The following is a 13,285-nucleotide window of genomic DNA, read 5'->3' as shown; positions in this document are numbered from 1 at the left end:
TGAATCAAGTTTCGGAAGTCCATGGCACTTGGAAGTGCATGCTCACTATGCTGCAGACTAGAGTGGGCACTGTCTTACGCCTTGTGTCTTCCAGATATTTCAGACTACAATTCCCACTATCCCCAGCCAGCGCTGATGGGAGCTGTAGTCTGAAACATCTGGAGGGCACTAGGGAAGGCAGATATAGTTATTTCAGGGTGAAATTAGCAAATTTTCTGAGAAGTTAATTCACAACCCATAGTTTACCATTGACTGTCAAAGACGCTGTAGTTTGTTGGTCTCCACACACACAGCTATAGTTTCCCATATCCTGAAGATCTAGTTGATGGATCTCCAGCTCTACGGCGCTACTATCTTGTCTCATGATCCACTTTTCACTAGCTTGGAGCACTTGGCCATCCTTCTTCCATTCCACGGGTGCGACCTTGGTCAGCTGACACTGCAGTGTGGCCATGCCACCTTCTGTTGCTTCCACGTTCTTTAGGTTGCGTTTGAACCTTGCAGGCAAGGCTGGGGATCACAGAACAAAATCATTGCACTTAAAACAACAAGTGACCACTTGGGAGGAGCACTGTGGACCACACAACATGAGTGAACGACAATCAAAACGTATAGGAAGGCTTTAAAGGCAGGAAGCTGATAACAACTTGTTGTAATTGCAAACACAGCTTCCTGTCTTCGCCATTTATGGGAAACCAGTGGAAAATTTAACAAGACAGAGAATGTTATCTTGTGGAAACACCATGGAAATGAATTGGGAACATGTAACTTATTTCAACGACGATTGCTCCTAGACAAACGTTGACAGGCCATGCCCAACAATCAGAGACGACGTCACAGAAATGACATAGATACGGATGACGAACACAAACATGTGGGAGTTAAATCCAACTCCAGATAATGTACAGTTAGTGGGATGGTAGGTGACCACGCATTTAACTTCTTTACCATGCACGGTCAAGGAAGCTGCTGTCTTCTGGTCTCCACAGACGCAGGTATATTCGGCAGCATCTGTCAGTTCCAGATCTTGAATCAGCAGCTTAACAACAGAGCCTTCCTGTCTCATTTTGTACTTATCACCTTCCCTGAGCAAGTGCTGCCCCTTCATCCACTCCACCGGAGCGGCCTTAGTTAGTTCACAGCATAGAGTGGCTGTTCCTTCTTCTGTAGCTTTCACATTCCTTAGGGGCTCTTTGAAGAGGGCTGGTGGAACTGAGGGATACAACACATAGAGCCTGTTAAAGCACACCTACCCAGATGCCCACTGCGATGGACAAGACAAGTCCAAAATGGGTGTTCTTCAAAGACAAGCAACATACAAAAAGGGCGAAGGGATGGTGGATAACATTATGGTTCTTTTAAACTATATGGCATTACCATGTACTGCTAAGGCAGCTGTGGTTTGCTGGTTGCCACACACACAGGTATAATCGCCCGAATCCTCCTCTTCCAGCTGATGAATCAGCAGTTCCACTATGGTGTCCTTCTGCCTCATCATGTATTTTTCACCGTGCTTCAGTGCCTGGCTGCCCTTCTTCCATTCGACTGAAGCAGGCTTGCTGAGCTTGCAGCGCAGGGTGGCCACCTCGCCTTCCACAGCTTCCGCACATTTTAGTTCTTCTTTGAAAACTATGGGCAAGGCTAAGGAACAAGGAAGCAGCAAATACTCTCAGCAACCTTGCGTTCTGTCAGTGTGGGTGAAATGAACAGATCTCCACAGCTGCTACTGTTTAACGTAGGTTCATGCCAGTATCCTTTCCAGCTGAAGTGAGACCACAACACACCACAGAAGTGGACATGCCACAGGGATATCGTTAATGTGCATTAGCCAGACGACGGAACACTCCATGTCAAAACAAAGCAATGGGAATGCATGAGGTCTTTCGAGGAGAGCAATAATGCAAGGATGCTCTAGAATTACGGTTTTCAAACTTTTTAACTTTGGGGAACCTTTTCTATATCTATTTGTCTACTTTAATGGTTTGCTAGGGAATCCTTACTCGTTGCAGAGGTTACGGGAAATGTTCTAGAGGAACACACAGTCCTGAAAAGACCCAAGAGAAAAAATTCTCCTGCAGCTGCTGCTGGTGGGCAAGCTGTCTATCAGGGAAGCTCATCTTCCATTGCAGATCTTCTAACTGAGAAACCCTCAACAGCCTTCTGAAGAGTTCTAGCTTCCCCCAGAACAGAGTCTGAAAATCACCTCTCTAGAATAGAGGAGAAACAGTAGATAGACCAAGGGGGTGATCAGTGCAGGAACATGCACTGGAACATCCAGTGAATTAGGAAGCTATGACAAAACACATCACAGAGGAGAATGCGACGTCAACACACACAGAGGACCGGAAGGGAAGAACGACCAGGGTTTTCCAGACTACCCGGACATTTAGGACACGCTGATTTACCGTGCACTGTCAGAGCCGCAGTTGTTGTCTGGTTGCCGCACACACAGGAATACTCTCCAGCATCCTTAAGTTCTAGGCTGACTATCACAAGCTCTGAGACAGCACCTTCCTGCCTCATTTTGTACTTGTCATTCGGTTTGAGTGACTTATGCTTCCTCTTCCACTCCACTGGAGATGCTTTCGTCAGCTCGCACTGGAAAGCAACCGTCCCATCTTCCAAGGCCTCTTGATCCTCCATGCCTTTCTTGAAAAGGGCAGGGAGGGCTAAGAAGTTTAGAATGAATATATTGAGTGACTGTCAACATCTGAAAAACGTTTCTTACATACATTGAGAGTCTGGGAGGTTTAAAGACACTCCTCCACAATTCTCTGCAATTCCCAGCAATCAACATACCAGTAAAATCAGTATCAGTTGTATATTACCAAGATTACTCCATGGCCACCTGGTTACGTTAACTATGGAGGACAGCAGAAGTGAAAATGCAGCAGAACCTTCATTATGCTGGATGTCCATTCAGCCCAAACCTACTGTGTGCCTCTTTTATATACTTCTATATTACCTACATCCTTGAGAATACAGCACTCTTGTTTCCCTGGTTTCTGTTAGAATTCCTGCTCCACGATTGCAGTCATGGGATTGTTGTCTTTCACATGACAGTATATATTTTGACTCCACAGAGTGGGAAGTGACGGAGACAGGATGTTTGCGTTACTGTGTTCCGTGAAGTGGGACTATTGTCCTTTTTCTCTTTACTGTCTGATGCTAGAGAGAGAAGGAGCCATATTGCAGTGCTCCGTGTGTGTTTATATGTAAATAAAGTAGATTAGCCAAAATGCTGAGTTGCTGAGGTCTGTTATGCAACTGCGCAAACTCTGCGGATCCCTAAGTGTGCAGATGTCTGTTGGCATCGGTGGCTGTGATGTTCGGGCAGAAGAAAGCTTTTGAAGCTCCCGAACGATCAACCAGGAGGGAGGGAACATGCCAGTCGGGCATGTGTCTCTGCCAGGGTCCTACTCGAGCGTAGGCTGAACTCCTGACAGTTTCTGCATGTTTTGGTTGTTGCCCTGGGTCTCAAAATACAAGCGATAATACTCAGCCATCAGTGTTGTAAACTTCTTTAGATCTCTTAGCTAGATGGGAGAGTCCAGGAGGACAAATAGATAAGGATGCCTGCTTTTCCTGCGGTTACTCATGTTGCATTTGACAAACGGGAAATAGAACCATTAAATGTACCATTCACTCTCAAGGAAGCCAAGGTCTTCTGGTCACCAAAGGTGCAGCTGTAATCTCCAGCATCTCCCAGTTCCAAACTGTGGATTACAAGCTGAGCAACAGCACCTTCTAGCTTCATTTCGTATTTGTCGTTCGGCTTGAGCACCTCATTGCCCTTCCTCCACTCCACTGGAGCTGCTGCCTTGGTCAGCTCACACCGCAAAGTAGCTGTTCCGCATTCTGCAACCTCCAGGTTGCTCAGCTCTGTTTTGAAGCGTGGAGGCAGGGCTGGAGATCACAAAGAGCACATTAAAATTCACAGCAGTTGGGAGATTCCAGGAGATTCCTCTTATCCACCACTTACCCTAGTATTTACGGTATGGCTTTTCTGATTTCCAAGAAGGTATCAACATGAGGGAGGGCAAATGATACACTTGTACTTGGAACCTTAAGTACACCATGCTACTGAGAAGAAAGAAGAGCTTATAGCTGTCCCCAATTTTTGGCCATGGTTCTTGAAGACAGATAGTTGCTCGCTTCTTAGACTTCTCACGCTCATATTGCTAGAATTGCCCAATGAGCTGCAACATGAGGGTTCCCTGCACAAAATAAGCCTTGTGGCTCAGGGTTGACTTGCACTGTACACCTCTGTGTTTTGCACGGTCTCCATGGTATAATTCACCAACCCAGGTGGGTTTCAACCATTTCTGTAAGTAGAAGGAATTCTGAGAATTTGGGCAGACTGTCCAAGACAGTCAGGAGAAACAGTATTGCAAATGAGAACTTACAGAAACTGCATAGAGGACAGTCATGTCCTAAACATACTAACAAGTCAATACTAGGTTAAAGAAATGAATGTCTATGCTATCTTGTGTCTGCGATGATTATTTGTAAAACACAGTGCAATCTTCTAAAACTGGCTCAGGGCTGCTTCACGTTTTTTAGCAACAAGAGCCACTATTATGTCTCCTCCACTAGCCCCACAAAATGCTTTATGTTCCATATCATCCAGCCTGTATGCTCCTCTCCTTTCCTCTATATTCCTCTTCCACCCAAGCCCCAGAGAAAAGCACATGCAATACTATATTTCCCCCTTATGCTCCTCCTTCTGTTGGAAAGCTCTGGCTAGCTTGGTAACTCTGCAACCATGTGGAATTAAATGCTCCTAATGCTCTGCCCCAGCTTCACATTTAAATACTTTATTGTCACTTGTACAACTTGTATACAGTGAGATTACACAAACACCCCCCACTCATCTCTCTTAGTCTTAATTCCCCTCGTTTACTGACGCACACCCACCAAACCCGAAAGTCAGTTGCCCTGTTGTTATCTTTTCATTCAGCAGCCAACAGCCTGAGGGTGTGAATCATCCCTGAGAATTTTCCTCACTTTCCTGAGGCAACGTTCTACCAGTTTTGTGTACAGACATCTATACAGTAACAGCAAAACAGGCCAGAAGGAAGCCAGTTCCTCCACTCCCACCTCCACCAAACATCCATGCACACATCTGTTGGCAGCATTCACTCAGCGCACTAAACCAAACCTTGGGTTGGCAAGACAACACAAATGCATGGGCTCCCAGAGAGGAGACCGCAGCCTCTCTGCTCCTTTTTCTAGGCCAGTGGTTCTCAACCGGTGGGTCCCCAGATGGTGTTGGACTACAACTCCCATCATCCCTGAGCTCTGGCCTTGCTAGCTAGGAGTGATGGGAGTTGTAGTTCAACAACATCTGGGGACCCACAGGTTGAGAACCTCTGTTCTAGGCTTAGCATGTCATCCAAACTGGGACTTGTGGTCCAACTTCCATCACTAACCACAAGCTGCAACCAAAGTTTGACTTACCTCGTCCTGTGAACCTGGCCACAGAGCATCTGGCCTGAGGATCTAGTGGGCGGTACTGAGAACCTGCAGCTGCTTTGAGGAAAACCTCCTCTCCGACCGCCCACCCTCCACCATTCCCAGCATACAAAGTGTGTATCAGGGCTTATTAGAGACTTGTGTCCAAAAATGGATGATGTACCACCCCATGCTACAGCTCAGTGAACTATAGGAAGAGACTATGGTTGGAATGATTTAAGTTGCTTAAATAAATGTTATTATCCATATATACACAGAGCATGGTTAAATATCCTGCCTTATGTTGTTGCTGCTGATGTCTGGGCCGTGGGAACCTCCACATTGACTAAGTTGCTCCCAAACGCTATGAGTAAATCATAGCTAGAGCATTTGCATCAGTTTTGGTACACTTAGTCAGAGAAACAACAAAATGGGACTTAGGAAAAAGAAACAGGATAATTACCACTATCAAGAGAAACCCAGTGTAGAATGGTGGACTATATTTCACATGGTCTGAGGAGAATCTAGGTATAAAACGCATCTTGTAGAATGTTGTCAACGCCAGATGTGTATAATATTTACCATGCACAGTTAGAGAGGCAGATGTTTTTTGATCTCCGCACACACAAGAGTAATCGCCAGCATCTTGCTCCGTGACGTCTTGGATGATCAGCTCGGCAACATTATCCTTCTGTTTGATTTTGTATTTATCACTCGGTTTGAGCAGCCTCTCACCCTTCCTCCACTCCACTTGGGCAGCCTTGCTCAGCTCACAGCGCAGAGTGGCCGTCCCACATTCCGTGGCTTCCTGGCTTTTAAGTTCTTCTTGGAAACGTGCAGGCACAGCTGAGGGGAGTAATATTGATAGAGAGTGTGTCATGTGACCCAGATATTCCAAGAACCACTTGAGCTGTTCACCTGCATCCATTAGAAGGGTCTTTTGAGGGAGCAGTGCTTTGTTGATGGCAGATTCTGGCTTCTTTCCACCAACAACAGAACCACGTATAAAGCATTTAAAACTCTTTTGAAAGAGCAATGCCGTTTCATTATATGCCAAAATAAAAAAATGAAAAGGTTCTGGTAATTTTAAATGTCAGCCATTTTCTAGCTTTCAGGTTTTTCAACAGCATTTTGGACATGAAACTAAATGGAAATGTGGACCTCATCATTTGTTGAAATGAGGTCACAAGTAATGATTTCATTTCATCCAACTTCAGAACACAAACTCTTCCAGACAGATGATAAGCACCACAAATAATTTGTTTGTGGGTAGCATTCACCATCCCCACAAATGAGACATAAATGTACACACACACACACACACACACACACACACACAAATGAAATGTTAATATGAACATCGTGCAAACAAAACAAACAAACAGGACGGTAAAAGCTGTAAACACTGCCAGACATCAAAAACATTTCACCTGCCCCTTAAAATGGGGAAAAAATATGAACTCATTAGAATTTTCCATGGGGAAAAAATTTGCAAGGAAGGATGAAAAAGGAATGCAATAAGCAGAATTGAAAATAAGAAATAGAAGCAGAAAGCCTAAACAGTGAGTTTTAAAGATGAATAAACAGAAGTTGGTGTGGGGGACAGGACACCAAAACGGTGAGTCTTCAGCGGCAGTGGAGAGAACACTTGGAAGCGATTTCTGCTAAAATTAATGCCGTTGGCTTCTCCAGAAGAAGATTTGACATGACTTTGACACATGGAACCTGCAGATTCACCTGTGTTTTGCATGTCAGATAAGGATCTTCCAGCCTGACATGCACCATGAGCCATTTTTTCATCGATGTGCATCTTGTTCTGCGCAAGCCCAGAAGTTACTCAGAATTATGTCCCATTTGGACTTACCTCCTAGCTACAAGGGCTTAGGGTTTCAGCCTAGGACACCAATGCAGGGACTGAAAGCTAGAACCAGCCCTGAAAAAGCCTCAGAACGAAGCTGATGTACCAGCCTCCTCAAGTTCTTCAAAATGTTATGGAACTTGAACAGATGCATAATTGTGCCAAGGGCTCCTCTGAAGCACCTGAAACCAGCTATTTTTAGGCAGAGCTGCAGAAGATAAGAGACATGCCCTGCAGGTCTATAGATCCAGATTATTACCAAGTTTACTACCAAGCAACCATTAGTAACCATGCCCCATGATGTCCTACAGTTGTGATATTTAGCAACTCAAAGCCGGATCCTAACATTATTATGTCCGTAAACAAAGCATTTCTAATGGGAAATAGCGACCGCTAGACCAATAGACTTTCACAGCCATTGGGTTAATGCCCAACAGCATGACAAAGGACAAAGGAGAGAGTGTCAGTTGCCTTATTTGGGAAACAGATACCATCAGAAATGTGTGTCATAAAAATCTTTAAAGAAAAGTAGATTAAGACTTATTAGAAGGTAAGACCCCGAGGTGGTTATCACCAGCGGAAGCCAAGGTTCGAAAAAGACCCAATAGGGGAGGCCGGCTGGCCGAAATATTGGGAAATAATAGAAAAAATTAGAGACAATTGGAAGCTGCAGAGCTTTGAAAAATTAAAGAATAAGGTGCAAGATTGGTTTCATTATGCTCAAATCCAAGAGGTTTTTAAGTTGGACAAAAAAATAGGATTCCAGGTGGAAAAATCGAAATTAGAGACAGAACTGTTAGAACCCAAGACTAAGGTACTTTCAAGAATGTATAACTTGCTGCTTAAATGGAACACTCAAGATGAGACAGTTAAATCAGCCATGATAAAATGGGCTCAGGATATTGGGTACAACATCATGTTTGAAGACTGGGAAAGGTTATGGACCACTGGAATGAAATTCACGGCATGTAATGCCCTGAAGGAAAATATTATGAAAATGATATATAGATGGTACATGACCCCAGTCAAGCTTGCAAAAATATATCACCTGTCTGATAATAAATGTTGGAAATGTAAGGGGGCTGAAGGGACATTCTTTCACCTCTGGTGGACTTGTCCAAAAGTGAAGGCCTTCTGGGAAATGATCTATAATGAGTTAAAAAAAGTGTTTAAGTACACCTTCCCTAAGAAACCAGAGGCCTTCCTCCTCGGCATTGTTGACCAAAAGGTGTTAAAAAAAGACAGAACTTTTTTTATGTATGCAACTACAGCAGCAAGAATACTCATTGCAAAATACTGGAAGATACAAGATCTTCCCACACTGGAAGAGTGGCAGACGCAATTGATGGACTATATGGAACTGGCTGAAATGACGGGCAGAATCCGAGATTTGGGAGAAGAAATAATGGAAGAGGACTGGAAAAAATTTAAGGACTATTTACAAAAACACTATAAGTTGTATGAATGTTAAGAATTTGCATGATTTGGAATTTTTAGCTTTAGCAACTAGATTTGGTGAACAGGAAACTAAGTTATAAGTAAGAAAAGGTTGAAATTTAAAGTCATATTACGTTTATTTTAAGGTATAAGTAATTGATAAAAAGTGGCCACTGGTCCCATCACCATGGCCACTGATCCCATCACCTCCTGGCAAATAGAAGGGGAAGAAATGGAGGCAGTGAGAGATTTTACTTTCTTGGGCTCCATGATCACTGCAGATGGTGACAGCAGCCACGAAATTAAAAGACGCCTCCTTCTTGGGAGAAGGGCAATGACAGGCCTAGACAGCATCTTGAGAAGTAGAGACGTCACCTTGCCAACAAAGGTCCGTATAGTTAAAGCCATGGTTTTCCCAGTAGTGATGTATGGAAGTGAGAGCTGGACCATCAAGAAGGCTGATCGCCGAAGAATTGATGCTTTTGAATTATGGTGCTGGAGAAGACTCTTGAGAGTCCCATGGACTGCAAGAAGATCAAACGCATCCATTCTTAAGGAAATCAGCCCTGAGTGCTCACTGGAAGGACAGATCGTGAAGCTGAGGCTCCAGTACTTTGGCCACCTCATGAGAAGAGAAGACTCCCTGGAGAAGACACTGATGCTGGGAAAGATGGAGGGCACAAGGAGAAGGGGGCGACAGAGGACGAGATGGTTGGATAGCGTTTTCGAGGTTACCAGCATGAGTCTGACCAAACTGCGAGAAGTAGTGGAGGACAGAGGTGCCTGGCGTGCTCTGGTCCATGGGGTCACGAAGAGTCGGACACGACTAAACGACTAAACAACAACAACTTTAAATCCAGAAGTATAATATTTGAAAGATACAAGTAAGGTATGAAACAAGGTAATAATTTGCTGATATGTTTATTGTAAAGAACGCAGGGTGAGGGAGATGTGGGGAAGTCCAGTTGGTAATGTAAAAATGTTTTTGAAAGTTGGGTTTTTTCTTTTTTCTTTCTTTGTTTCTTTTCTTTTCTTCTATGTTTCTTATATTCTTGACTTTGTATTTGAAAATGTAATAAAAATTATTATTTTTTTTTAAAAAAGAAAAGTAGATTAAAACGGGATGAAATAAAGTAAGATACATGCCACCCGGAGACACGGGTGGCACTGTCGGGATGCAAGTGGCACTGTGGGTTAAACCACAGAGCCTAGGACATGCCAATCAGAAGGCCGGTGGTTTGAATCCCCGCGACGGGGTGAGCTCCCGTCGCTCGGTCCCTGCTCCTGCCAACCTAGCAGTTCGAAAGCACGTCAAAGTGCAAGTAGATAAAAAGGTACCGCTCCGGCGGGAAGGTAAACGGTGTTTCCATGCATGGCTCTGGTTCGCCAGAAGTGGCTTAGTCATGCTGGCCACATGACCCGGAAGCTGTACGCCAGCTCCCTTGGCCCATAGAGCGAGATGAGCGCTGCAACCCCAGAGTCGGTCATGACTGGACCTAATGGTCAGGGGTCCCTTTACCTTTACCTTTACATGCCACCCGAGGACTTTGCAGCCATCATGGAGCCACTGGCATGGGACTAAACATCCCAACAAGAATCTCAGAGATTCCCTTGCTAGTATATAGCCAGCACCCAACATGTCATGCCCAAATGATGCAATGCAGTTAACAACTGAAATTCCAATATACTTTTGGAAGTTTCCAAGTAAAAGACTCTCAGATATATTTTATTCCAAGGAATGTCTTATTTCAGATGTGGAACTTTTGTGGCTTTTTAATAGTTTTGATCTAGAAATCATAACACAGGAGGTAGGTTATGAGGAAACCGAGAAGATTTCAAAGATGAAGAATGTAGTTTGGTTAGCAGGAGGGGGAAGGATGAACAAAAGCCATGGATGATAAACTAAAAGAAGTGGTCCAAGGCAGTTGGACTATATTGCATAAGGAATGCGACCTTTTCGATTGACTTGTAGGCAAGTAGGTTGAAAATATATGGAGGGGGGGGAGGACTTTACCAGGTCACACAGAAGTGCACTATCCAAGTCACCAAGCTAAAAACAAGATGTTAATGATCAGTGAAAGCTTCCAAATGCTAGTGAGCAAAATAGAATATTGTTATAAATTTGTGGGGAGGCAAGACTCCCCTAAAATATCTGGATTCAGTAAAGGGGCTGAAATTTAACCAAACCTCATAATTCCTGGCTTTCATAAATGTTGACTTTTAATCAATGGATTTAGCAGTGTAAAAATACTGACTGGACTTGTTTGTTCTCTTGACCAGGGAATTGCCTGGAGATGGGCCATTATGAAACAAAGGCAGAGTCATTAACCCATCAAGAAATCCATCAACGAGGCAGAAGACTCTCTTCCAGAAATATAGGGGGTAGACCCCGCCCTGAGCTCTGGGTAATTAGCAAAAGACAATCCCAGAGTTGGGAGCGGGAAGGTCATACATGATGTTTGGGGTCTCCTGGAATCGGAGGCTGCAGCAATGAGAGGAACAGCACCCTCTTGGGCTGTGAACGCTTTGCGCTCTCTCCATCCAGACGCAGGTCGCATATATGTATTAAAAAACCACATATCATTGTCCCAAAAGGGAACACAGACTCCGGTAAGTATGCTTGCAACACCTAGAATCTCGTACCACATAGAGATTGGCGTGGCATGAAACAATATTATAAAATCAGTTGTAACTGAGTTTTCAAGAAGCGTCCTGTTAAAAATCTTCCAGAGGTGGTTTCAGGCTGTAGAAAACTACCTTGTTGATATGAAAGAACAGCACGGCTCCCGATTTCCAGTACTTCTATCATAGCTTCTTATTGTAGGGTAATTTCCAACAACACATAAATGACAGACTTTAAACAAGAAGTGTGTAGGAGGAAGCATTCAAAGTGCTCTATGGACACACCCCTCCACAGTTCTCCAGAACTGCAGAGATTCTACTCCAGTGCTGCCAACAGATAATGAAGACACACATTTTTACAACTGGGATTTCAGTGCAAACCACTGGCTGCAACATTAAGGATCTATTTATGACACAGAGCTTATCCACACTTCCTCTCGTCCCACTGCTTCCCCCCAGGAAAACCACTCTTCAGTGCACAATCAGAGCAGGCAGCCATTCAAGTTTTTAGCGGATTGCTGTTTGTTCCGATTGAGAACTAAAGAGCAAGCTTTCCCTGGTAAAGGAGTGGGACAGACAGAAAACCGCTGGGCTCTGAGCTTTCTAGGCAGAGGACACGCAGAAGTGTGGACGAGCCCACACTCACTCATGCTGGAGACAATGTTAACAAGCAAATGACAGAGAAACAGACAGATCGAGATGAACAAAGGAGGGAAACAACAAACAAAGGCAACACAAAGTCAGTAAATCTACAGAGAGAAGGCAGATTCCAAGACATCACCATTGCAGCACGGAACGTTTGGTTACCATGAACAGTCAAGACAGCCGTTGTCTTTTGGTCTCCACAAACACAGGTATAATCTCCTGTATCCTCCACCTGCAGGTCTCGAATCAAGAGTTCAGCCGCATCACCTTCCTGCCTCATTCTGTACTTGTCACTTGGCTTGAGAGACTCAGGCCCCTTTCTCCACTTCACCTCAACACCAGCTTTGGTCATGGCACAACGCAGAGTGGCGGTGGTTCCTTCCACGGCTTCCCTGTTCTTCAGTCCTTCTTTGAAAAGCACCGGGAGGGCTGAGAAGGTGGTAATAGAGGGGGAAAGTAAGCGGCGGAGGGAGAAAAAGAACTTGATCCTTACCCCTGCATGCAACCACTGAAGTCCCACCACTCAGAGGCAGCGAAAGGCATCACCCATTCAGGGAAATATTGGCTGTCTCAACCTACCTAGAAAATCCACTTCCTCTGAAAGACAGGAAATAGAGGAATGGATAGGTATATGTGGAATTAAAAAGGGCTGTGGCCTTAGAAGTAGCGCCCAAAACATCTGGATTCCAACCTATCTAAGAAGACTCCCTCCCACACACACACACTTATGAAAATATTGAGTTCTATCAGTCATGCAATGTCCTGCCCCGTAACAGTGGATCTGGACTCCAAAAATAAGCCAAGAAGGATAACGGTAACACCATTGAATGGGAAGAAAAGGTAGAAACTAGGTTGAATGGGTTGCGAGCTTGTTGTTGTTTTTTACCCTTGACTTCTAAAGATGCCACCGTCTGCTGCTCTCCACACACACAGCTGTAACTCCCAGAATCTGTTAGCTCCAGGCCTTGGATGATAAGCTCAGCAATGGTGCCATCCTGCCTCATTTTGTACTTGCTGCCTTGCTTAAGGGTCTTGTGCCCTTTCTTCCACTCCACGGTGGCGGAGGCCTTGTTCAGCTCGCACCGCAGAGTGGCAGCTTTGCCTTCCGTAGCTTCTTCGTCCTTCAAGGCTTTCGTGAAAAGTGTAGGCAGGACTGCAAGGTGGAGGTAACAACAGGACAGGAGTCCATCAAAACTGAGCCCCTCGAGACTGTGAACTACCCTCCTCTTAGCAAACAATTATAAGTGTGCTACTGGTGTCAATGTAGTG

The 13,285-nt window shown here is 44.6% G+C and overlaps 1 protein-coding gene across 1 annotated transcript in view; it reads right to left on the bottom strand.

Annotated features, from left to right (window-relative positions):
- Window positions 1–13,285, bottom strand: part of OBSCN (obscurin, cytoskeletal calmodulin and titin-interacting RhoGEF) — a 206,571-nt gene that overhangs the window by 94,727 nt on the left and 98,559 nt on the right. Inside the window, exons 40-47 of the mRNA XM_077936688.1 lie at window positions 12,903–13,169; window positions 12,179–12,445; window positions 6,037–6,300; window positions 3,640–3,906; window positions 2,406–2,669; window positions 1,378–1,641; window positions 949–1,212; window positions 247–510 (exon numbers count right to left, since the gene is read on the bottom strand). Coding sequence (XP_077792814.1) covers window positions 247–510; window positions 949–1,212; window positions 1,378–1,641; window positions 2,406–2,669; window positions 3,640–3,906; window positions 6,037–6,300; window positions 12,179–12,445; window positions 12,903–13,169 — 2,121 coding nt within the window. The remainder of the gene's footprint in view (window positions 1–246; window positions 511–948; window positions 1,213–1,377; window positions 1,642–2,405; window positions 2,670–3,639; window positions 3,907–6,036; window positions 6,301–12,178; window positions 12,446–12,902; window positions 13,170–13,285) is intronic.

This window comes from Podarcis muralis, chromosome 12 (genome assembly GCF_964188315.1).
Source record: "Podarcis muralis chromosome 12, rPodMur119.hap1.1, whole genome shotgun sequence".
In the NCBI taxonomy this organism is placed as follows: Eukaryota; Metazoa; Chordata; class Lepidosauria; order Squamata; family Lacertidae; genus Podarcis; species Podarcis muralis.
This window is presented reverse-complemented; position numbering and strand designations above follow the sequence as displayed.